General features: G+C 39.7%; 3 protein-coding genes across 3 annotated transcripts; all 3 read right to left on the bottom strand.

Annotated features, from left to right (window-relative positions):
- Positions 1–2,030: 2,030 nt before the first annotated feature.
- Positions 2,031–2,904, bottom strand: LOC104918980 (multiple C2 and transmembrane domain-containing protein 1-like). The gene is made up of 2 exons (XM_010730874.3): positions 2,708–2,904; positions 2,031–2,326 (listed from the first exon to the last, which is right to left on the bottom strand). Exons 1-2 carry the CDS (start codon positions 2,858–2,860, stop codon positions 2,063–2,065), a joined length of 417 nt encoding a protein of 138 aa, XP_010729176.3. The 5' UTR covers positions 2,861–2,904; the 3' UTR covers positions 2,031–2,062.
- A 3,162-nt stretch (positions 2,905–6,066) lies between these two features.
- LOC104918981 (multiple C2 and transmembrane domain-containing protein 1-like) lies at positions 6,067–7,099 on the bottom strand. The gene is made up of 2 exons (XM_010730875.3): positions 6,903–7,099; positions 6,067–6,521 (listed from the first exon to the last, which is right to left on the bottom strand). Exons 1-2 carry the CDS (start codon positions 7,053–7,055, stop codon positions 6,258–6,260), a joined length of 417 nt encoding a protein of 138 aa, XP_010729177.3. The 5' UTR covers positions 7,056–7,099; the 3' UTR covers positions 6,067–6,257.
- A 2,066-nt stretch (positions 7,100–9,165) lies between these two features.
- LOC113745712 (protein unc-13 homolog B-like) lies at positions 9,166–10,001 on the bottom strand. Its single transcript, XM_027278517.1, has 2 exons — positions 9,802–10,001; positions 9,166–9,630 (listed from the first exon to the last, which is right to left on the bottom strand). The coding sequence occupies exons 1-2, from the start codon at positions 9,952–9,954 to the stop codon at positions 9,367–9,369; spliced, it is 417 nt and encodes a 138-aa protein (XP_027134318.1). The 5' UTR covers positions 9,955–10,001; the 3' UTR covers positions 9,166–9,366.
- Between the last annotated feature and the right edge of the window lie 15,683 nt (positions 10,002–25,684).

Raw genomic sequence — 25,684 nt, 5'->3', positions numbered from 1 at the left:
TTGGGGCTGCATAACTGTGTCTTAATGATATTATGGTGGATGTCTGTAGCAATGCAATTAATTTGGTTATTAATTTCTGCAATAAATTACCTTGATCCTGCCTAAAGTTTTGCCGCAAGGAAATCCATCATCCACTAAAGCACTGCCCTAGTGGATCCAGTGTGTAGAAGCAAATACACAGAATACCATGTGGGGTGTATCATGTATTAATATTAACATTTTACAAAAAATATTTCTTTCAGGAGATATAAAATCCCACCTAAAGGACTCAACTCTACAGATTATTATAAACACCTCTTACTGTCAAATCTAATCAAAATACAACATCATGCTAACATGTCGTAAAGTTGAATCAGCCTGTCAGTGTAGTTTTTTTGCAAGGTTTTGTCTTTACCAATGATGTTATTTTACCCTAAAGTGGTGGGTAGTATCGCATTATATGTAACGCACAAGAGTAAAATCAGTGTGTACATGTAAGCAGAGTTTCGGAAGCAGGACCACACTTCAACCCAATGAGGTGGTCTCCCCTATACCTAGCTGTGATGCATGTAATCCATCCTCCTTGCTAGGAAATGGTGGTAAAACACATCAAGGCTTTGTTACTTTTTTTTTCTCCTCAGCTAATCCATTTATTTCAGTTGAAGTCCACTTGCGGTCACCTTTGCAGTATTGCTGCATCAAATCAACTGTGAACTGTAATAATGACTTCTTGTTCGCTGCCCAGGCTAACGTTAGCATTACAAATTTGAAATCATCTCCTTCATATTTATTTGAAATGTCATATTTCTCATGAACTATCCAGTGACTGTATTTCAAGTGGAGTGCAGAGGTCTGTGTGATAGTTATAATTGCTCAATTACTCTAACAAACATTATTGCTTTAATTTGATTTTATTCACTTGTTTTCTCATTTACTGTCCAAATGTCTTCCAGGAAAAATACTGAGCCACTGCAAGTTAAATTTAGTAACACATGTAGATAAGTTTGACTTTGGCCCTGCATTGTACACTGTGAAATACTCCTAGGACCAGTGACTCTGTGCAGGTTTCCTGGTGGTCAAAAGTATCAGTAAAAAGTCTCCAATCAGCTTCCCAGATTTCTATTTTCATTATATCGCTGCTAACATTGTTAAACAGTACTCGAGCCAAGATGGGTTGGCATTTGTAAAAATGACGTTTTTGGTCTCACCACTGATGTTCACCTGTGTTAGATCATATTGGGAAATATCCGTTGTTTCATTTCAAGTACTGACATGTAAAATAGATATTCATTTAAAATCATGTCAGGGAACTTTGATAGATGATACAGTTTGATACAACCATTGATGTGGAATTAGTAGATGTACATAATAGGGAATATCACTAAGGGTAACTTTGGTTAGAGGTACATGGATAGATTTCTAAAGTACAAATCTATATGGGTGCAGGTAAATTTTATGAAGGGCGTCTTGGGGTTCAGTATCTTGCCCAAGGACACTTGACATGACATGTAGACTGGAGGAGCCAGGGATCTAACCACCTATCATCTGAGTAGTGGACGACTTGCTCGACCTCCTTAGCCACAGCCATCCTTTAATTTCCATCATCAGTCTGATCACGGGTTTTGTTATTTTAAGATAAAAAAGGACAGATCTGTGACCTGACCTCAACCGAAATGACCATCTAAAACATAGACTTTTGCTGGTCTTGGGTCATATATCATATTTGTCATATTTCTTGTGAACTATCCACTTACTGTATTTCAAGTGGAGTGCAGGTCTGAGTGATAGTCTCACAAACAAATGATTGCTTTGATTGGATTTTATTCATTCACTTTCTCATTTACAGTCCAAATGTCTTACAGGAGGACCATGCAGTTTCCGAAAAGCTTACAGTACAGAGGAGAAATGGCCTTCTTAATACAGTTTTCAATACATAAATTATGGTGCAAACCTTTTTTATCTGTTTAACAATTTTTCACAAAATGTCACAACATTCGTTATTTTATACAGTTAAGCCTGCAAAGAGAAAGTGTATTTTCTTAAACCCTTGATGTGCTCTTTCATTTCCAAGAGTAGCTTACGTTTAGTAACATTTGTACATGACCCTGACAAAACCTTGGTCTTTGGCCCTGCATAGTACACTGCGAAGTTGTGAACCTCCTGAGACAAGTTGCTCCATGCATGTTCCCAGGTGGTCATCATCGCCACGAAGTCCAGAATCAGCCTCCCAGATTTCTATTCTCATCATGTCGCTGCGAGGATTGTAAAACATAAACTTCTGCCACCAGGATGGGTTGGCATTTGAATGAATGACAAAGGTCTGTTTGGTCTGACCACCGACGTTCACCTGTGTTAGATAATATTGGGAAATGTCAGTTGTTTAATTTAAAATAATAACATTTAAAATAGATATTCATTTAAAATCATGTTAGGGACATGCCAACTTTGATAGATGATACATATATATGACATTTCGGTATCAGTTCATTTATTGAATGGCAAAAGCTGTACAGTAGCACCTGTTGGATTATTCTTATGCAAGATCCATCATATTGTCAATGTGGATTTCTTGCAAAACCAATATCTCAAATTGACATGAAAATGCTGCCAATGTGACTAATGTTTTCACTAGTCATACTGGCAGGAAAAGTATCACAATGCATAGAAATCAAGTTTCCCCACTTTGGGGTTTGTTTATATTTTGAGAAAAAATGTTGAAACAACTCACCTTAACATAGGGATCTGGTTCGCTTAAGGGTCCATCCCCTGTAAGAGACTGGCCATTGGCTACCCACACTTCCACAGTTTTACCGACACATGATGCAGTTACGACCTGGAATGGTACAATAACCAGCAGGGAAACCAACACAGCGAGCTTCATCTTCAATTCTTCAAACAGAGAGTGAGAGAAAAGATGCTCCTGGTTGAAATGTCTGACAAGGTTGACAATTTTATAGAGCTACAGAGATAGTGGGAGGGCCTTCATGCAGGTGACTGCCACACCCACCTGTGCGTGTGTGTGTGTGCGTGTGTGTGTCCAGATGTCTGAATATTTTCATACAGAGCCAGAAAAACTTAATTAGGTCTTTCATGAATGGATAGTACAACCTAAATTAATGAATCAGTGGTCTAAGGGATGTTATTAACACTTATGCAGGTAAACTGTATCAGTTAACACAATAACCACACCTTATTACATTCTACAGTATTATCATTAGTATTATTTATTCATTATGTCACTGAATCTACTACTAATAACAGATTTCTTAAATAGTTAAATAGTCACAACTCTCCTGCCTTTGGACCATTATACAACATATATTATATGTTTATGGTCACCAGACATTGGGTGAATAAGGAAAATACTTGAAAACTTGACTTAAAAAAAATAATAAATGTATTTACTTTGTAGGGAGTCTGTGCTAACAAAAAATTTAAATAGCCGTTACATGTAAATAAACAGATTATGTACATATTTAGGCTACACACACAGTCCCAGGCCTATAGCACCATCTAACAAGAACCAGCAACAGCAACCAAATGTGTTTATTGTTTATTGTTTTATTTGGATCCCCATTAGCTGCAGCAGAACTGCAGCTGTTCTTCCTGGGGTCCAACATATAATATAGTACAAGACAAAATTTTAAAGAAAAAAACAAAAACAGACAGACAAACAAACAAACAAACAAACACAAAATATGTATAGAAAAGAAAAAGTAAAAGAGAGGTAACATTTATTTACAATACTTCAAACTCTTAAGCAATTCATGCATTCCATATCATTTCATTATAATTTCACTCAAAATCACTATATCCAACATCTATTTATTTTAAGGTATTATATATATTTTAACCATCCAGGCCTACATTATTCATGATTAGGATAATTCCATAACTTCTTTATGTATCTATTTGAAAGATGTTTAAAGTATCTTGTGCTAATAGTTTGTCCAAGGTATTTAGGGAGTAGGTTCCAAGCATACGTAGCTCTGTACATTACTGTTATTTTACTGTAGTTCGTCTTTATTTTTGGCAGTGAACTTTCCACTGGCTGTATGTCTTGTTGTATAACTATGATTGTTTGAATTATAATGTAGTTTTTTGTATAGAACGTGTGGGTTTTTTGTTATAAATCCATTTCTTACAAATACCAGTAATATATAAAACAATCTATCACCAACCATCAACCAACTGAGATTTCTATGGATTTTAAATACATTAGTTCTGAGATCACAACCCAGGACAATGCGGATTGCTCTATTTTGCACTTTTTGAAGTTTATTAATTATATCTGCTGTGGTGTTTGACCAGACCACTGAGCAGTAGTCAAGACTTCATGCTTCAGCATTCTGAACTTGTATGACCTGAGGTGTCTGTTCAGAGCCCAAAAGTCGAGTATTGGGCGGAGCCCCGCCCTCCCTTTCTTCAGTACAAGAAAATACCTTGAGTAGAAACTGCATTGGCTCTGCTCTGGATGCACAAGCCGTACTGCTCCTTTCATCAGCAGCGATGATATCTCCTCTTGGAGTATCTGTGCTGACTTCCCCCGAGCATGGGAAAAACAATTCCTGTGAATCTGGGAGGGGCAATGGCAAATTGGAACCTGTATCCCATGTCTATTGTCCTGACCACCCGATGTGGCGCCCTCCTGTGGTGGCACAGTGTGGGAGGCCCTCACTGGTGAAGTTCTTATGTGTCCCACCACCCTGGAAAGTGGCTTTTCCAGTGCTTACGCAGGTTTGATTTTCACATTGTTTTTCTAGAGTGTGTTTTTCTCTTTTTTTGTATTTATTAGTGTCCTTAGCAACCCTCCTGCATACTTCATGCAGGTCCATGCCTTCGGTTAGCGAGGATGAGGCCCCACCCTCACCTGCAGCCATCGGTGCAGGCTGTACCTGTGCTGGGGTAAAGGAAGAGACATCAACATCCTCCCCTTCAGAAAGGAGGATGTCCGGCAAGGCATCTGAATTTTCAGACGCCTCGTCATTCTCCAAGAGTGCTCCGAAATTACCAGCTGACTGGCAATCATCAAATTCTTCGGGCAAGGGAGTGTCACCCCAGCTCGAGCCTGGTGTGGCCGAGATGTCCTCCTCCATTGGTGCTTGGTGTTACACCAATGGAGGAGGTGAAGCTAACAGTTGAGCTACAGTTCGCTGTATGGGGACAGCAACAGTAGCGTCGTATTATCTCTACCTAAAACCCCAGATTTCTATGGTGAGAAATCGTGATTCCGTACACGAATCAGAAAAATTAGTGCCCGGAGATCAAGTTGTTAGCTCAATCTGTGGACAGTTAAGCTAATTGTTCCGTTAGTAGTCGTGGCGAGAAAGAGTATGCTTTCTGAGTGAAGCGAGAAGAGGTGTTTGAATGAGCCGGTGGTGCTGCATCATCCCCTTTTGTAGGGACAGGAAGTCCCTCCTCACGATGCAGTCATCACAACTGCCCAACCAACTGGGCTGGTGTAATGTCATTAGGCTTCTGAGGACTACGCAGAGGAGCATACCCCATAGTGAAATACCGAGCAAATGTTTGAAAGAGAACCCACTCAAACAGACTAAAAAAGTAACTTTTATGCTAAGGTATTCACTGCCCTAAATAACCACGTGAAATAAGTCATGGACTGGTGCTCTGTATATATGTGTATGTATGTGCTTTTTTTTAGTTTTTCCATTCTCCATTTTTTTTAAAGCTGCTTTTAAAGTTCTAATTTAGGCCACTTATGCATTTCAATTACATAGAAAATTTCTATTTCACATTAAGTTTGTTAGTTAATTTATATTAAAACCATGTAATTCAAATAAGTCCTGCATTTTGGCCAAAATCTTTTTTTGAGTGTACTTGTACTTCCTGCACTTAAATTTCGTTATTCTATTCTAATCATGAGTTTTGTTATGTTGAGATAAAATAAGACAGATCTGTGACCTGACCTCAACCGAATTGACCATCTAAAACATGGACTTTTGCTTGTCTTGGGTCATACTGTATATCATATTTGTCATATTTTTAATGAACTATTCACTCACTGTATGTCAAGTGGAGTTCAGGGCTGTGTGATAGTTATAGTCTCACAAACAAATTATAGGTTTGATTGGATTTTATTCATTCATGTTGTCATTTACAGTCCAAATGTCTTACAGGAAAGAAAGTGGACCATGCAATTTAACAATTTGTCACAAAATGTCACAACATTAGTTATTTTGTATAGTTAAGCCTGCAAAGAGAAAATTTATTTTTTTCAACTCTAGATGTGCTCGTTCATTTCCAAGAGTAGCTTACGTTTAGTAACATTTGTACATGACTCTGACAAAACCTTGGTCTTTGGCCCTGCATAGTACACTGCGAAGTTGTGAACCTCCTGAGACAAGTTGCTCCATGCATGTTCCCAGGTGGTCATCATCGCCACGAAGTCCAGAATCAGCCTCCCAGATTTCTATTCTCATCATGTCGCTGCCAGCATTGTAAAACAGAAACTTCTGCCACCAGGATGGGTTGGCATTTGAATGAATGACAAAGGTCTGTTTGGTCTGACCACCGACGTTCACCTGTGTTAGATAATATTGGGAAATGTCAGTTGTTTAATTTAAAATAATAACATTTAAAATAGATATTCATTTAAAATCATGTTAGGGACATGCCAACTTTGATAGATGATACATATATATGACATTTTGGTATCAGTTCATTTATTGAATGGCAAAAGCTGTACAGTAGCACCTGTTGGATTATTCTTATGCAAGATCCATCATATTGTCAATGTGAATTTCTTGCAAAACCAATATCTCAAATTGACATGAAAATGCTGCCAATGTGACTAATGTTTTCACTAGTCATACTGGCAGGAAAAGTATCACAATGCATAGAAATCAAGTTTCCCCACTTTGGGGTTTGTTTATATTTTGAGAAAAAATGTTGAAACAACTCACCTTAACATAGGGATCTGGTTCGCTTAAGGGTCCATCCCCTGTAAGAGACTGGCCATTGGCTACCCACACTTCCACAGTTTTACCGACACATGATGCAGTTACGACCTGGAATGGTACAATAACCAGCAGGGAAACCAACACAGCGAGCTTCATCTTCAATTCTTCAAACAGAGAGTGAGAGAAAAGATGCTCCTGGTTGAAATGTCTGACAAGGTTGACAATTTTATAGAGCTACAGAGATAGTGGGAGGGCCTTCATGCAGGTGACTGCCACACCCACCTGTGCGTGTGTGTGTGTGCGTGTGTTTGTGCATTTGTGTGTGTGTCCAGATGTCTGAATATTTTCATACAGAGCCAGAAAAACTTAATTAGGTCTTTCATGAATGGATAGTACAACCTAAATTAATGAATCAGTGATCTAAGGGATGTTATTAACACTTATGCAGGTAAACTGTATCAGTTAACACAATAACCACACCTTATTACATTCTACAGTATTATTATTAGTATTATTTATTCATTATGTCACTGAATCTACTACTAATAACAGATTTCTCCTGCCTTTGGACCATTATACAACATATATTATATGTTTATGGTCACCAGACATTGGGTGAATAAGGAAAATACTTGAAAAAAAAAAGTATTTATTTGGTAGGGAGTCTGTGCTAACAAAAAATTTAAATAGCCGTTACATGTAAATAAACAGATTATGTACATATTTAGGCTACACACAGTCCCAGGCCTATAGCACCATCTAACAAGAACCAGCAACAGCAACCAAATGTGTTTATTGTTTATTGTTTTATTTGGATCTCCATTAGCTGCAGCAGAACTGCAGCTGTTCTTCCTGGGAGGCCCTCACTGGTGAAGTTCTTATGTGGCCCGCCACCCTGGAAAGTGGCTTTTCCAGTGCTTACGCAGGTTTGATTTTCACATTGTTTTTCTAGAGTGTGTTTTTCTCTTTTTTTGTATTTATTAGTGTCCTTAGCAACCCTCCTGCATACTTCATGCAGGTCCATGCCTTCGGTTAGCGAGGATGAGGCCCCACCCTCACCTGCAGCCATCGGTGCAGGCTGTACCTGTGCTGGGGTAAAGGAAGAGACATCAACATCCTCCCCTTCAGAAAGGAGGATGTCCGGCAAGGCATCTGAATTTTCAGACGCCTCGTCATTCTCCAAGAGTGCTCCGAAATTACCAGCTGACTGGCAATCATCAAATTCTTCGGGCAAGGGAGTGTCACCCCAGCTCGAGCCTGGTGTGGCCGAGATGTCCTCCTCCATTGGTGCTTGGTGTTACACCAATGGAGGAGGTGAAGCTAACAGTTGAGCTACAGTTCGCTGTATGGGGACAACAACAGTAGCGTCGTATTATCTCTACCTAAAACCCCAGATTTCTATGGTGAGAAATCGTGATTCCGTACACGAATCAGAAAAATTAGTGCCCGGAGATCAAGTTGTTAGCTCAATCTGTGGACAGTTAAGCTAATTGTTCCGTTAGTAGTCGTGGCGAGAAAGAGTATGCTTTCTGAGTGAAGCGAGAAGAGGTGTTTGAATGAGCCGGTGGTGCTGCATCATCCCCTTTTGTAGGGACAGGAAGTCCCTCCTCACAATGCAGTCATCACGACTGCCCAACCAACTGGGCTGGTGTAATGTCATTAGGCTTCTGAGGACTACGCAGAGGAACATACCCCGAAGTGAAATACCGAGCAAATGTTTGAAAGAGAACCCACTCAAACAGACTAAAAAAGTAACTTTCATGCTAAGGTATTCACTGCCCTAAATAACCACGTGAAATAAGTCATGGACTGGTGCTCTGTATATATGTGTATGTATGTGCTGTTTTTTTAGTTTTTCCATTCTCCATTTTTTTTAAAGCTGCTTTTAAAGTTCTAATTTAGGCCACTTATGCATTTCAATAACATAGAAAATTTCAATTTCGCATTAAGTTTGTTAGTTAATTTATATTAAAACCATGTAATTCAAATAAGTCCTGCATTTTGGCCCAAATCTTTTTTTGAGTGTACTTGTACTTCCTGCACTTAAATTTCGTTATTCTATTCTAATCATGAGTTTTGTTATGTTGAGATAAAATAAGACAGATCTGTGACCTGACCTCAACCGAATTGACCATCTAAAACATGGACTTTTGCTTGTCTTGGGTCATACTGTATATCATATTTGTCATATTTCTCGTGAACTATCCACTCACTGTATTTCAAGTGGAGTTCAGGGCTGTGTGATAGTTATAGTCTCACAAACAAATTATAGGTTTGATTGGATTTTATTCATTAATGTTGTCATTTACAGTCCAAATGTCTTACAGAAAGAAAGTGGACCATGCAATTTAACAATTTGTCACAAAATGTCACAACATTAGTTATTTTGTACAGTTAAGCCTGCCAAGAGAAAGTGTATTTTCTTAAACTCTTGATGTGCTCTTTTATTTCCAAGAGTAGCTTACATCTAGTAACATTTGTACAAGACTCTGACAAAACCTTGGTCTTTGGCCCTGCATAGTACACTGCGAAGTTGTGAACCTCCATGCACAAGTTGCTCCATGCATGTTCCCAGGTGGTCATCATCGCCACGAAGTCCAGAATCAGCCTCCCAGATTTCTATTCTCATCATGTCGCTGCCAGCATTGTAAAACAGAAACTTCTGCCACCAGGATGGGTTGGCATTTGAATGAATGACAGTGGTCTTTCTTCTGTCACTACCGATGTTCACCTGTGTTAGATGATATTGGGAAATATCAGTTGTTTCATTTAAAATAATAACATTTGAAATATATATTCATTTAAAATCATGTCAGGGAACTTTGATCACAATGCATAGAAATCAAGTTTCCCCACTTTGGGGTTTGTTTATATTTTGAGAAAAAATGTTAAAACAACTCACCTTAACATAGGGATCTGGTTCGCTTAAGGGTCCATCCCCTGTAAGAGACTGGCCATTGGCTACCCACACTTCCACGGTTCTACCGACACATGATGCAGTTACGACCTGGAATGGTACAATAACCAGCAGGGAAACCAACACAGCAAGCTTCATCTTCAATTCTTCAAACAGAGAGTGAGAGAAAAGATGCTCCTGGTTGAAATGTCTGACAAGGTTGACAGTTTTATAGAGCTACAGAGATAGTGGGAGGGCCTTCATGCAGGTGACTGTCACACCCACCTGTGTGTGTGTGTGTGTGTGTGTGTGTGTGTGCGTGTGTGTGCCAAGATGTCTGAATATTTTCATACAGAGCCAGAAAAACTTAATTAGGTCTTTCATGAATGGATAGTACAACCTAAATTAATGAATCAGTTGTCTAACGGATGTTATTAACACTTATGCAGGTAAACTGTATCAGTTAACACAATAACCACACCTTATTACATTCTACAGTATTATCATTAGTATTATTTATTCATTATGTCACTGAAACTACTACTAATAACGGATTTCTGAAATTGTTAAATAGTCACAACTCTCCTGCCTTTGGACCATTATACAACATATATTATATGTTTATGGTCACCAGACATTGGGTGATTAAGGAAAATACTTGAAAACTTGACTTAAAAAACTAATAAATGTATTTACTTTGTAGGAAGACTGTGCTAACAAACAATTTAAATAGCCCCTACATGTAAATAAACAGATTATGTACATATTTAGGCTACACACACAGTCCCAGGCCTACAGCACCATCTAACTGTTTCATTAGCAACACAAACATGACAACATACTGGAGGGGGCTTCACACAGGTGACTGTCAGGTTCCAAGGAACTGTGTGTATTAGACATCCTCACAGGATCAAAAATGTGTGCTCAAACCCAAAAAGACCTGGACATGTAATACCCATAAACAAACCAAATCTGATCTCTCCTCTCTGACATTTCAGATCTGAGTAGTTCTGGTTAGCAAGTTTTGGTTATGTTCAGGATAAGACATAATATAGTTAAGATAAGACAGATCTGGGACCTGACCTCAACTGAATTAATCGTCTAAAACGTGGACTTTTGCTTGTCTCGGGTCAGATCTTAGGGTACAGGTGGACCCGTGAAGAGCCTCTAGTGTATATATCTGTGTTATACCTCATTCAGCAGCAACCTGTAGTAATTGATTGACATCTGCAGGAATTGAGTAGGTTTGGTTGCATGTATCAGGACACAGTAAACAACCATACATTATATCCTACAGTATCATTATTATTAGGGCCCAAGCACTGACAGTGGTGTGAGAACTTATTGGAACTGAAGGAATTTTTCTGCGTTATTATTATTTTACTTATTTTCTGTCTTCTGGGACAAATTACGTTCACGAAAAGTCACAGATTTTTGCCGGCGCGTCATGCCTGCATGTCGCAAAATGGCTCTATAGCGCCCCCTACAAATTTTCAAAAAGGGCAAGTAAATGGGGTGACTTTGGCGTAGGACGCCAAAATTCGGTACACACGTGTGTCATACCCCGACGCACAAAAATGCTTATGGACGCCATTTTGGGTGGAAGTTGCATTTTTTTGCATTTCCACACCTCGCATATGATAGAACCCATCCTACTGATTAAATGCTAACGGTTTCAAACTTGCCCAGGTCACTCTTAAGCAATGGGGGATTAAAAGTTATCGAACACCTTTTCATCATCGCACGGTCATGAAACTTGGCACACACGTCCACCCTGATGACCTTGTAAATATGTGAAGGATATCATAAATGGCTCTATAGTGCCCCCTACAAATTTTCAACTCCCCCCCCACCCCGCCATTGGGGATACTTTTGCGTAGGTGGACGAAATTTGCAACACCTCTCCGTCATGCCCAGACGCACAAAAAAGCCTCTGGATGCCATAGTGCCATATGCACAGGAAGTCAGACATTTTGGGTGGAAGATGGAATATTGCCCCATTATGACGGGTGTGCGATGCACGTGGGACTGCGTCCAGCGCCTACCCCGACATGCGCACATGCGAGGGCCCGTACATCGCTGCTTGCAGCTTTAATTTAATTATTGAATTTGTTGCTCCTTATAACATTTGATCAGTATGGCCCGCTGCTCATAGGACCTTTGTATTTTTTGAAGAGACTGACATTGAAGCGTACAACACTTTTGTCATCTGGATGGTCTTGGGATTTTCCGTCTCCCAGTCGCTGCAGTTCATGTCAGCTGGAGTCTTCATCTGGAATGCATGTTTACTTCCAGTCTTCCCTCTCAACTCACTGTAACACAGCGAGCCACCATCAACTTTTATGTTCTCCAGCTCCCACTGGTCTATGTAAACAAATCATAGATGATATACAGATGTTACCTCCCGACGGTTTCTTCTGAAAGACACTAGGGCACCTCTGCCTGAAAGGAAGAACACCCACCCATTATAGAGAACTTACTCAAACAGTTTGCTGCTTTCTCTTTTCAGGGACATACTATTCCCAATTACCACCTGCCGATGATCCTGTCTCTCGCTTGCCATCAGTTGCTTCTTTTGCCCCATCACTCAAGTTGTGCAATTCACATGTTATACTGTACCTGCACAACATTTGCATGTACACTGATGCTGCTCCTTTCATCGACTTTTAGGGGTTCTAAATAGCTTGCAGCAGAATGGACCCCAGAGCCCACAAACAAAGCCATTATTTTTTCTAGGTCGGATTGTGGGAGCATGGGTTTAACTCTGGATATGGTTCGTAGATGACAAAAGCAAGCCTGGACATGTGGTTGAAAGGTGAGGTGAGAATCAAACAGAATACCTACGATTCTGGCAGATGACTTGATATTAGTGTGGACCATAGGTCTACAGGGAGGGAGGAATGTGATGGGGTGAACAGTAAAACCTCAGTTTTAGAGTTGTTCAGTAATAGAAAGTTTTGAGCCATTCAACATTTAATGTCGTCCAAGCAGTCATAGACAGCAGCTAGGCTTTCCAGGTCATCAGGTCGGGAGGTATAGCTGTGTGTTGTCCATGTAGCAGTGAAAGAATATATTGTGACAACGAAAGACCTGACCTAGGGGGAGCATATAACTGGAAACTAAAATCGGACCTAAAATTGAACCTTGTGGTACACCACAGGCAGCCACAGCTTTAGATGATGTGTGACTGCCCATGGCGACCACATAAGTTCTATCTAAAAAGTAGGAATAAAACCAGCTTAGAGCAGTGCCCTTGATGCCGACCCAGGTCCTAACACACTCAATTAAATTTCCATTGTCTATAGTGTCTAAAGCTGCACTCAGATCTAAAAGTATTACTATTTTACTCTCGCCCATATCAACTGCTAAAAGAATATCGTTATTGTGAGGAGTACAGTTTCTGTACTATGTTGAGCTCTAAAACCTGACTGGAAGTCTTCAAAGAGGTTGTTGTGACACATAAAAACTAAAAAACACATTTCACTGCACTCAGAGGCGGTCCTGGCTACATTTACGCCCTGGGCGAACTTGTAAACTGTGATGTGGCTTTGTTCAGTTCAGAACAAATGTCACAACAGGATGCCTGCCATTTGCAGTCATAGGTAATAAATGTATCCTACTGTATGTTGAAGTAGAAGAAAGATGCAGTGACAGTAATACTGGAGCTAAATTGGTTACAGTCTATTGTTTGTGTGAACTGCAGTTTAGATGTAGAGTAAAACAAAGAGTAAATGATATCAGCTAGGTATCATTACTGCTCCAGTGACTGTAGCTCATTTTGCCTATGTGCAGCTTTTGACATAAACTCTATATCACAGTGTAGATGAGTCAACACCAGAAAAAAGACTTAACTTAAACTCACTGTCCCAGTTCTTGTGTTATTGACCCTCTCTGTAAGGCCTTTGTGAAAATGGATAGCCAGTTTTTACCCAAAGCCTTTGGATTCTGCTCTGTAATGATGACATAGCTCTTCCCTAATGGAGCTTCAGCCTTGACTTACTGTATGGTGCCTGATTTACTAATCAATTCATTGATCAGTGGGTTGATTGATGCCTATACAGCCCTCCGGCTTTCTATTCTAAGCTCTCTGAAAGCTGTACAATCCTCACTCATGCTCTGTTCATCGTTCCCTGTTTCTCTCTCTCTCTCTCTCATTCTTCCCTGTCCAAAACTCTGGTGTCAGGCTTTTTTTCTTTTTTCCTTGAAAGGAATGGAGCAGCCTATCTCGTTGTATCCCTGACACAATAAAATATTACACTACAGGGATCGAAAGCTCTCGCTCCTTCAAGCACCAACACGTAAATCTTTCTGCCTCGCTGCTGGCAGCAGCCTAAACATACACGGCCATCGCTCTGTGTGTAAAATGCCATCGCTCTTTTTTTTTCTTAAACGGGAGGATGCGTCCTTACTAAACAGGCTCCAAATGGAATTGAACCTTGAACCCTTCAAAGGCTGAATGGAGGGGAGATTGTCCAAGGGAGACTTGTAAATCAGATTGGTGATGGCTCATCTCAAACCCCCAGCCATCACCCCCATCCACATCTCAGCATCCACTTCTCCTGCCTCGACTTGAATAGGGGTGTAAATCGCTGTGGCTTTGAGAATGGGAATAGAGTCAGAAGGTACTTTAATAGATATGGCTGTAAAATAAAAATAATAAAAGTACATAGATGGATATGGGAGGTACAGGTCTGGACCAGAAAAAGAAAGTCTGAAGACAGGAGCCTAAAAGGAGCAACATGAGAACAGGAGGAGCTAAGAAAGTAAAGTAAAAAGAGAGTACCGAAATATAAAATTGGGAATGATAAATATAACAAGTAGGAAGGGGAAATCAGGGGGAGTAAAAAAAGTGGGCAGAAGATAAATTAGTCAGAAGGAAACCTGTACATTTGCGTCTGTAAACCATAAATCCTAAAGTTACTCCCGAGGCTCTGTCAACATGCAAACTCCAGTTGACTGACAGCTTAATGATTGGCACTTAGAAGGGAGGAGGAGAGGGTGGGTCGGTGGGACATAGACGGATGGATTGATGGGGAGAAAGAGGAGTTAATGAGAGAGGGAGCAGAATGGAGATGCTTAAGGGTAGAGATGCATCAGGATGGGTGATGAATGAATTCATGGATACATGGGTGCACATAGATCTGTGGATGGTTGAATAGGGTGAATGAGTCAACAGAGAAAAGAGTCAAAGTTGCTTCATTTAGTCATTTTAAACCACTAGGAAACTCTAATACCTTCATATAATTACACTTAACAAGTAAGATAAGGTGATTGACAGCCTGCATGATTAATATATTCCTCCTTTCTTCCTGTTGGATGTGGCTACCTTTCGCTTTTTTCTCTCGTTGGTTTTTGAGGAACTCTGTGAGGTTTATCTCTCTTTGATTGAGTGAAATGCATTCTTTTAAAATCAGTTTCAATAACTGAGCTCATTTTCTGTACCTTGAATGCAAAACTATTTCAGTGCTGCCCAAGTGCATACAAGTGCATTTTATGTGTTGTCTCTGGCTGTTACAGCTATGTCTTTTTCTTTTTTCACCAAATGTCTTCAAATTAGCAATAGAATGGGATAGAGAGCTATAGAGCACGTCATGTTAATTAGTAACTTAATAAACTACTACTAGGTGGTCAAGACTCTGGGGTCAAAAGACATGAAGAAAGCAGCCACTGAAAGAAAGTTTTCTAATGTTGCTGATGATATTATCTAGCAATAATGGAGGGAGATGCAGAACACAGAAGAAGAGGCAGCGCGGCATTATCAAAGGCAAACAAATGCACAAAGGGAGAGATAAAGACGATAGCATGCAAACTGGGGAAAGAGAGAGAGATAAGGAGTTAGGTAGAAGTTAGGCAGTGTCTGTCAGAAAGTTTGCAGTTTGTTTGTTGCTTTGTTGTTAACAGGGTAAACATGGACCATAAATACTAAAGTTAATAGACTTATTTAGGCGGAGTCCGACCCACTGTAAGAATAATAGTAACAGGAACAACGTTTGAGAATCAAAGGATGAGCACTAATTGAAAGTTTTAAGCTTAAAGGCCTCAGAAAAACAGGAAAAGAGTCAGACGTTATTCCTTGGGAAAAGGGCATGGTAGTAAAAGACCCAAAATGATTGACTGAGGTGCGTAAATGATGGAAGGCCAAGCTATTATGTGGTTGTGAGGCCATATACTGGACTCAGCAGCAGCTACTGTTAGTGAGCTGTTTTTCATAGTTAAGAAGCTTTACAGTACATCATCTATACATTTTTATGTTAGATAAGATACATGTTTCCATTATGTTCCTTTTTGATTTAATCAAGCTGTTGAAAATAAATAATTAACTATGTATGCAAGACGACTGATTTCCTTGTAGAGTAGTACAGCATGGATACATGTTCTTTTTTTAAGGGTAATATCAATAATGCTGCTCTCTATCAAACTAATGTTCAATGTAAGTGTCTATACCTTATGTACACAAGGGAATTTAATTTCTTTAAATCAGTCAATTTTCCAAATGTTCCCATGTACAGTTTCCATGACAGCAAACTTGAATTTAGTCATTTATTCAGATATCAAAAATGTCAGTCACTCCCTCCATCTATTTGATGACTGTGCTTTTTCTGAATGACAAGAACATAATTTCCTGTGACAACCAACTGTTAGAAAGAGAAAGAAATTGCTCACAAGAAATAGGCGCAGAGAATGGGCAAGACAGACACGCTCTAGATGTGGACAAAGGACAACATAAAGAGGAGTGACAATAGAGAAGGAAATTAACAGAAAATACAAAATAATAATAATAAAATACATGCTGATTGCACATCATTAGATATTATGTGTTTCCCTCTTTGATTAAAAACCATAATACATGTCAAAACCTGATATAATTAATAAAAGATGATGACAAATCTGAGGCTGTTTTGTTGCCTCACATTTTAACATGCAGGTCAACAAGATGGTGAAGGAGTCCCCTAAAATGTGGTTAGATATCTGATGCATGTGCTTCAGACACAGAAATCATTCTTTACAGGCCAGTGTCTGTCCACAACTACCTGCTACAGAAGCAACAAGCCATTTCATTGTCTGCACCCAGCAGACTTTTTTTGTACATATGGATATGGACCAATGACAGATCACCTGTAGGTTTCCGAAGCGCCTTTTTTGAAATATGTGGAGGTGGCTGCCATCATGTTGGATTTACTGCTTCTTCCACCTCGTGGCTGATCTAAATATCGGCAAAGACGTGAATCATCGGCTGAATGACACCTGGATGCTCTAATAAGCCATCTGTACGGCACCTGCCTGTCAATCAAGCAGTCATACTGGTAATTATGCCAAACTTTAAGCCTTAATATGATCTGAATGGGTGAGTTAACTCACAAAAATTTACCCCCCTCGCAGTTGTCATGGATGGGAAAATTTGCTATAGAGACCAAAACGGTTGACTGAACCAGTCTGTAAACGTGTTTAATTCTGCTATGAAGTTGGGCATTTTAATACCACCACTTCACCCCCAACTTCCACCAGACGGTCACCGCAGTAACCACAGTTCTAATCAATGTATCAAACCCCACGGCTACGCCGCCGTCCTGTTAAGAAGCGTCCCAGAAACAGGCCTCCGCTTGACTCCTCGTAAAATACATGGCTGTTCTATTTCTATATTGTGAACTACTTACAGTCTCATAATTAATGTTAGGGAATTTTTAATATGATGAAAATGCAAAGTTTTATTCCTGCATCAAAATTTCAAATGCACAAAAAGTAGACCTCATACGATAGCTCTCAAATTTGAATTTATTTACCCTATTTGTAGACTAAGACAGGTGGGCTTATGTTTCACTGGTAGAATTTATATGCATATGGACATATGGGCTCAAATGACTCGTAAGATCCGGATCTGTTTAGTGACTGACTCAGAAAGATTTGAATCCCTAAAAGGATCAGCGTTTCACATCTCTAGACACAGACGTGCCCGGTGGATTTTTGAGGTTATAGAGATTGACTCACTCCTGCAGCCGCTGCAGCAGCTGCTTGAGGAATTACAGTTTTTAGCACTTCTGGTGAGGTAAAAAAAAAAACATTCAAAACATCAATTTCCTGAAAGTAATGTGAATGGGGCTTTAGAGCTTTGGCTCATACTGGTTAGTGTTTTTGATCAGAAAACACAGTCTTATATATTATTGTAGATCAGGCATTTTGTGTTCATCAGATCTGTTAAATGAAATTGTCTACATATAGAACAGACTACTGAGTACACACCATTTGATGTCATTTTAAAGAACTGTAACTTGTTTATCGAGGAGAAAATCTATATCTTTCAGAAAGGAGCTACTGCTGGCTTGACTGATTAAGGTGTTGTTTTTTTCTATATTATTGTAGTCATTTAATTGTATTATAACTTCTAGAAGTTAGACTTTTAATATTTGCAACCTTACCTCGTACACGACACCGGTAAACGCAAAACCACACACAAACACATGCACGGTAAAAAAAGTACAAAAGTACTCTCTGCCATATACGCACATATATGCACACACCATGCATACATGTACATACTCACAGAAGTCTCTCTTTGTCCATCTCTGTCGACACAAATACAACAATGCGCGCGCACACACACAAACAAAAAAAGTTCTCCCTCCTTGTCTTTTTTAATACACACATGCATTCACACACATTGTTTGGACTGAAAAACACACACACACACACACACAAGTTGGATGGAATGAGGAAGCTTGATATCGCAGACGGACCACCAGGGAAAACTCAACTAAATCAATTTATATAATGAATGGCCCAACAGACTGTTACCTCCTCTCTCTCTCTCTCTCTCTCTTTGTGTGTGTCTGTGTCTGTATACATGGCCTGAGACCAGCACACTTTCATAAATATTGAACAGTTATCTTAATGCTTTCATTATAGCCCTGACTCACAGTGGCCGAGCTTTGTCCTTTTGACTCTTTGTTAGAGGAAACTGGCCCTCTCTCAATCTCATCTGCTTATATTAGAGCTTGGTAGCCAGCTATACCTACTGCCCTGAATTAATGATAGGGGAGGAGAGGAGTGGGGGTTGGCTCTGTTTGTGTGTGTGTGTGTGTGTGTGTGTGTGTGTGTGTGTGCGTGTGGAGAGAAGGGTGAGTGAGCTGGGAATGGGCAAAGAAAGTAAGAGGGGGAGCGTGGAAGTGATAGAGACGGAGAGGGGTGTTGTGGTTGACTGGATGAGACATGCACACCAAAAACTATCTATGAATGTATGTAAATATGATGGATGTGTTTGGGTCTAATTTCTCCAGCTGCCTCAGCTAACCCCATGTGAGGCGTATCGTGATGAAAACTGTGAAAACCTCTCTGTGGTATCCGTCTTGCCATCACAGGGCCGGCTCCTGCTGCTCTGTTATTGCAGCAACTTTAAAGAGGAAGTCAGGAAAGTTCCACTTTTTTTAACTGCATGCTGGCTGAACCTGGCTGCTCCAGCCCTAGAAGGAATAACTGTAAAAATCCAAATCTCTGTGCCGCTGCAGGAAGCTACATGGAATGGTTTGATAAATACTTAAGTTAAGTAATAACCTGCAACATTTAATGATTAAAAGTCTGATTGCCATTCTGCCTGCATAACAGCATGAAAGTAATTCACCTTAAAGCAGCATGAACATGCTGTATATCTGTAGCACTATACCCATTGCACTAATTAAAATCCATATTATGATCTGACTACTGCTGCTTCTGTGTATGTCTGAACTGAAACCAACTATGTGTCTAAAGTTATTATGTGGTTATATAGTGCAGAAGTAGCCTGCAAGATGGAAAAATGCAAAAAATTGATAGTGTGTATATACAGTATATATTGTAAACAATGCATTGCATTTGCTGACAATTGCTAATTTACACTTTACTGAGCTGAGCTGATCCAATAAAATGTAGACTAGATGCATAAAGCCACAGAATGACATGAGTGAGCACAAAGAAAACAAAAGTTTAGTTCCCCCACTTAGTACTATCTTTACCCTAAAATATCAAACTTCAAAACTGAAAACACTACCAATATTACATGTATCTCGAACAACTTTACTTCGTTACTCCTTTAAGATTGTGGCCTTCATCAGGATCAGTACGCAATATTTTTAAAATGGTATCTTATTTGAAGAGTCACTGATGAAAGCCACAAGTCTGACACTAAAGTTATTCTTCAGCATTCCTAGAGTTTGGGTGAGTTTGGTAATTTAGTTATCACAATGATGATTTACCGTATTTTCCAGACTATAAGCTGCTACTTTTTTTCCCACGCTTTGAACCATGCAGCTTATACAAAGATGTGGCTTTTCTTTTTTTCTTTTTTTATTAAATCCATTCAGCATTGTTCCATTATCATTCAGCATCGATGTGGCTTTTCTATTGATTTTTCTTCAGCCGCCATGGGGCGCTCTAACAGGAAGTGCAAAAAATGAGACAGACAGGGGAAGTCAGTGCAAAGAAGAACACGCTATTTTTTAAGCTTGGCATTAATGAATCCACGGTGAGCACCTTTACTGCTGTGTTACAGGCACTGTTCGGGAACAATCAGTTCAGGTATATAAATAAACATTTACGGTACAAAATCTTTCTGTGTATCTGGTAAATATCTCATTTCTCAACCTGGATATCGGTGCGGCTTATATATGTAATTTTTTTTTTTTGTGTGGCTTATATTCAGGTGCACTCTATAGTCTGGAAAATACGGTAACTACTTAATTGACTTCAGCTGTGCTTGCTTTATCACACTATGACTACAATCACAATTGGTTTCGATTTCCTCTTCGAATTGTCAATTTCACCTAACTCTGTCATTGATTTGACTATACTGAGTTTTACTGACATGCCTCTCAGTGAAGCAGCAACAATGTTATGAGATATGTAAAATATACTAGCAATAACTATCCCAGGTGGGTGAGATACGTTGTGGTGTCAAGATAATGTTAGTTGCAACAAATGCGGTGATGCAGAAGTGCTCTCTATACGCATCAGTGTATAGATGCTGTGTGCGTTCTAATGTGCAACAGAGAGATCAGTGAATCAAGACCCTTCATCTAGTTTTGATTTTCTCGTTTGTAGCTGTGCATCCTGATACAAAAACTGTGTGGTGACCCATCAAAAGTTAGTCTGCTGTAAAAAAAAAAAATCTCTATGAATGCAGGATAGATGCAGAATTATGCATAAAGTACTTCTGGATCCTCTACTCTAAAAAAAAAAATCCCTTCTTCCTTTATTAATTCTCATCATACCCACAAGCCAACAATTTGCACTTCTACAACACTGCCTTGCTTGCCTACAAATGATGGCATTTGCAAAATATTTTGCGCGTATCTGAATCAATTTCAGAAGATGTGAGTCAAGCATGATAACATATTTGCTTCTGTCTGCGTCATGTGTCACTGCTAGCCAGCTGTCCTCAAGGCAACTATATTACTTTTTTACCCATCTACACGTTTGTGTGTGTCAGATTGGATAAGAGTGTCATCTAAGTACCAACATTTGAGTGTGTTTATGTGCATAGTGAAAAAGAGGGCAGAGTTGTTGCATGGCATGTAAGAGTCAAACCTCAGAGGCTGCATTTCTTAGTCTGTCTAACGTACACAGACTCACACCCTCACATGCTCAATCACACACACTGCAATCAGTCAAACAGTGTCAACTCTAACATTGCTTTCCACTCTGTGAGTTCAGCTGCGTCTGTCTAATATTCCCCCAATAAGCTGAACATGCTACCAGAGTAGGATTGTTTGTGACAGAGAGAGAGAGAGCCGGAGAAAGGGAGAGCTAGAGAAATGGCTGCAGATACAAGAATAGAAAAACAGGCTTTAGTAGAAAAAACAAAACAAAGAAAACAGTGTTTTCTGCAGTTCTGTAAAAGTAGCAATCAGACTGCATTGATTTCCCAGCATCCCCTTGTGGTTTAGCTCAAGCCAAATTAATGGCAGATTACAACCCTTTAGCTCTTTCGCACAACCTTCTTTTTGCTTTTTCCATTTCCTTCACGTTCTCTTTTTTTTCCCTTTTTGCTTTCTCTTTCTATCTTCGTCCTGCTTCCTTTCTTCTTCCATTAACTTTGACAGCACCCCTGTTCTGCCATAATCAAGTAGAATAATATTATAAAATTCAGGTATGTTATAATAAATACTTACAGTTTAGTATAGGTTAAATGTGATTTGACTTTGATCTCTGCAGCATCACTTCAGTAGGTGGTGGGATGTAGTGGCTGTCCATGTTTCCGTATAAACATCCTTTTGAGTGCGTAAATATTTTTTTACGTATTTCGTGGCAAAGCGGAGAGTGATTTTTCAATGAAGCCTTTCTACGTGTGGGATTGGGTTATGAATCTACATGACAGGGCTGAGACAGAGCAAGGCCACTGCACACGCACACACACAAACAATGACACACAGGTTCTCCTTCTTTCCCTCCCTTCCTAGGTCTTACACACACACAGCATGTTGAAACCAGTAGCGATTCTGCTGACAGTGCAATTTCCAACAAGAACAACAGCAACAATAACAATAACTATACCTCTGGCTTTTCTGCAGCAGTAGTCGAAGCACTAAGTGTGGTGTGTATGTCCGTGCGTGTGTCTTCTAAGGGACAGAAGAAAAATGGGCAAACAGAGACAATGGCAGGGAATACAATTTACATTGTGCTATCCAGCATGTGTCCCTAGAGGGGTTCAACTGCAGGAACCAAGACATTTCCTGTGTGTGTAGGCATGTGAGTAGATGTGTGTGTATAGACGTAGGATCACATTGTGATGACTGTGTGTACCCAAAAGAGGCATGCATATGTACAAAAAAAAGATTATGTTTATGCACATGGGGATATAAGCATGGCACTGCAAACAAGTTCTGCCCATTGCAAGAAACTTCTGTGTCTCTGTGTGTGTGTCACATTAGTGAAATGTTTGCACATCCTGCTTTTTTGACTCTGTCTGCATCACACAGATGTCACAAGTCCTTTATCATCACGACTTTGCATCATGGTACTGGCTGTACTGTATTGTGTAGCATTCAAAAGAATAATTGCTTTTCTTACTATAGGTAGCACAGTGGATATACTAGAAGAAAGTGGTTGCTGCAGAGATTACAAGTGCCCGTATTCAGTTACAGTCTGGTTTCCATCAGTTGCATGCAGCAGAAACACCTCTTCTCAGATGCTAAAAGGACACTTTGCTGCACAGTGATGCTCTGATTTATTGCCTTTTAACCCTGTGGACCACAGTATTGTGTCTGAATTAGGGAGTGGGTGAGTATCACTGGGTCAACTCTGAAGATAAAAACTGCTAATTATCTTATCAAGGGAAAACATACACAAGACAGAACAAGACCCAGGACAGAGACTTGGCGTACACCACAATACAGAGTTTCAAATGAACACATAGCAATAGCAATTGAAAAACTCTTACTATGGAGGTGGGTATGGTGTTCATTTTAGGACATCCTCAGCTCCCTCCTCTGGCCAACGCTGGCTATAAGTCTATGAGTACGCCCATAAAGGGTTCATACGAAAAGACAAATGATTTTTCATTCTAAATTATTAAATAAATGATTTAGTATTTATTTTGGTCTGTTTATTTAGCCTAAACAGCAACAATATTGTAGCTATTCAAAGCAATCCATGTGAATTTGCTAGAAGACTAGGAACCAGCTATGATTTTTTGTGTTAGGTTAACTGATGAGATGTGTGGTTTCAGTTTCGTTTCTTGGTTCATGAGGATGAGGCTGTTTAGGATGAGGCCGTTTAAGATGATGCCGTTAAGGATGACGCCGTTTAGGATGACACCGTTCTGTGTGAGGATGACAAAAGTTTTTCTGAGACTGAGTGACTTTTAGGCGACTCTGATGCCTTTTCGTTTGAGTCTGACACCTGAGTCTGAGATCTGAGGATGTCCTAAAATGAACACTGTACCCACCTCCATAGTAGGAGTTTTTCAATTGCTATTGCTATGTGTTCATTTCAAACTCTGTATTGTGGTGTACACCAAGTCTCTGTCCTGGGTCTTGTTCTGTCTTGAGTGTTTTCCCTTGATAAGATAATTAGCAGTTTTATGTTGCATCACTACTATGCAGACGTTACAATTATGCTACATCCTCAAGGATGACGCTTTTGTATAAGTGCATGACTTTATTTCACATTATATCAGAAAAGACAGTTGTGAATATACATTGGCTTGTTTTGCATCTATGTGACTGTCTTGTGCTTTTGGGCAACATAATTCTAAATTGGGACCAAATGAACTTAGTAATAATCAGGGATGGCTTGATCCGATACTCAGGATCGGTATCGGTCCGATATTAGTCAAAATTTCAGGATCGGACTTTAAAAAAACAACTATAGCCCGTCCGATCCGTTTCCCAATCTCAAGCCATCTGTCTTTTTAAATTTAGCCCATGCCTCCATGGCGAACTTCTGTGCCGCACTTGCGTTGTTTTTTAAAGGCTGCTATTGCGTGTTTCTAGTTCTTATATCCATTAGAAAAGGCCGGCTCTGAATGGAACCACCACCACCCAAAAAATGTTGGCAGGCGAAGCAGAAAGTCATGTTCATCTCAACTGAATAATCAAGCCAGCTGTATGTGCCAAACCAGACAGCACTGAAAGATCTCTGCTGGTCACCTTGAAGGGTAAATTTTCCTGATGGGGCGCCATGGTCTAACCCCGGGTCGTTGGCTAAAGTCAGTGGTAGCATTAGCATCATAACCAAAGTCCATGCCCGCAATGGTTGGCTGTGTCTGGCTATGGCAGCCTCTTTCCTCGTCCTTTCTCTCACCTGTCTCTCATGTAAGCTAGTATTATTTAGCTGCTCTTAAATGTAACAAAACATAACATTATAAAACATGACACCATTTCCAAAATCATGAATGAACAAAGTTCAAGTGTAATGCTTTGTTGGCCCCAAACCTCCTCCCTATGTGGACTGCTGTATAATATCGTGACATGACTTTATCTTTGCTACCATCCTAAGTTTCCCACCACAGGCTCAAAACTAAAATTGATATTGTGTCCTCCACACTTAAAGCTGTCTGCTTTAGATTTAGCATCTGTGGACATGTTATTTTTTTCTTTTCATAGATCTGTTTCTATTGCTGTAGCTTTTATCATGAAGCACTTTTTGACACATGCTTTTGAAAAATGCTAGAAATATAAACGTACTTACTTATCACTTGCATTTAGTTTGAGTGTTATAATAAAATTAACTGTAAACAGTCAAGGTGTGACAGAGAACAGCATATTGCAGGTGATCATGCTGTTGGCTTCACTTATGTGATCTGTTATGGGCAACACTTCTGTGGTTGCTGATATGCAGATATAAAAGTGCTGATTGGCGAGTTGTCAGCACTGTCATCTCCAGCATTTCATCTCTCCCCATTTCAAGTTGATGGACTACACTGTCTCTTCCATATTAATACTGACTGAGCACTTGCTCATTCAATCTTGGTCACTCTGGACTCCTAGAATGGGAATAAAATGTAAAATGTCTTTAGAACAGTTTTGAAATGTGCGTCAGACTCATTGTGAATGAAAAGTCAGATTCATTCGTCATTTAGGAGAACTGGCATCATGTCTCCTCTGACAGGCTTTCAAGTGCAACTCTTAGGTGCTGTGTGTGAGTGTGTGTGTAGGTGTGCATGTGAGTGTGAAACAGTGAGAGAGAGAGTGAATGAGGGTGTCGCTTATACGACAGCTGCCGAATCTGAAACACACGTAAATGTAAAGTGCACACATGCTGTCTCATCAAAGCATTCACACAGTATACGTATGTGTGATTGGATCTACAAAACACTGCGGTTATATGGAACCCCATATGTCAATCTCTTTATTTCTCTCTTACACACACACACACACACACACACACACAGTGAATTACTCTGAATGAAGCTCATATTATT

Source organism: Larimichthys crocea, chromosome III (genome assembly GCF_000972845.2).
Source record: "Larimichthys crocea isolate SSNF chromosome III, L_crocea_2.0, whole genome shotgun sequence".
In the NCBI taxonomy this organism is placed as follows: domain Eukaryota; kingdom Metazoa; phylum Chordata; class Actinopteri; family Sciaenidae; genus Larimichthys; species Larimichthys crocea.
This window is presented reverse-complemented; position numbering and strand designations above follow the sequence as displayed.

What these genes read in the sequence shown, in the direction of transcription:
- LOC104918980 (XM_010730874.3), bottom strand. Translation starts at nt 2,860, where the DNA reads ATGAAGCTCGCTGTGTTGGTTTCCCTGCTGGTTATTGTACCATTCCAG. An exon ending in AACCAGATCCCTATGTTAAG is followed by an intron (nt 2,327 to 2,707) that starts GTGAGTTGTTTC and finishes TATCTAACACAG; the next exon opens with GTGAACGTCGGTGGTCAGAC.
- LOC104918981 (XM_010730875.3), bottom strand. Translation starts at nt 7,055, where the DNA reads ATGAAGCTCGCTGTGTTGGTTTCCCTGCTGGTTATTGTACCATTCCAG. An exon ending in AACCAGATCCCTATGTTAAG is followed by an intron (nt 6,522 to 6,902) that starts GTGAGTTGTTTC and finishes TATCTAACACAG; the next exon opens with GTGAACGTCGGTGGTCAGAC.
- LOC113745712 (XM_027278517.1), bottom strand. Translation starts at nt 9,954, where the DNA reads ATGAAGCTTGCTGTGTTGGTTTCCCTGCTGGTTATTGTACCATTCCAG. An exon ending in AACCAGATCCCTATGTTAAG is followed by an intron (nt 9,631 to 9,801) that starts GTGAGTTGTTTT and finishes CATCTAACACAG; the next exon opens with GTGAACATCGGTAGTGACAG.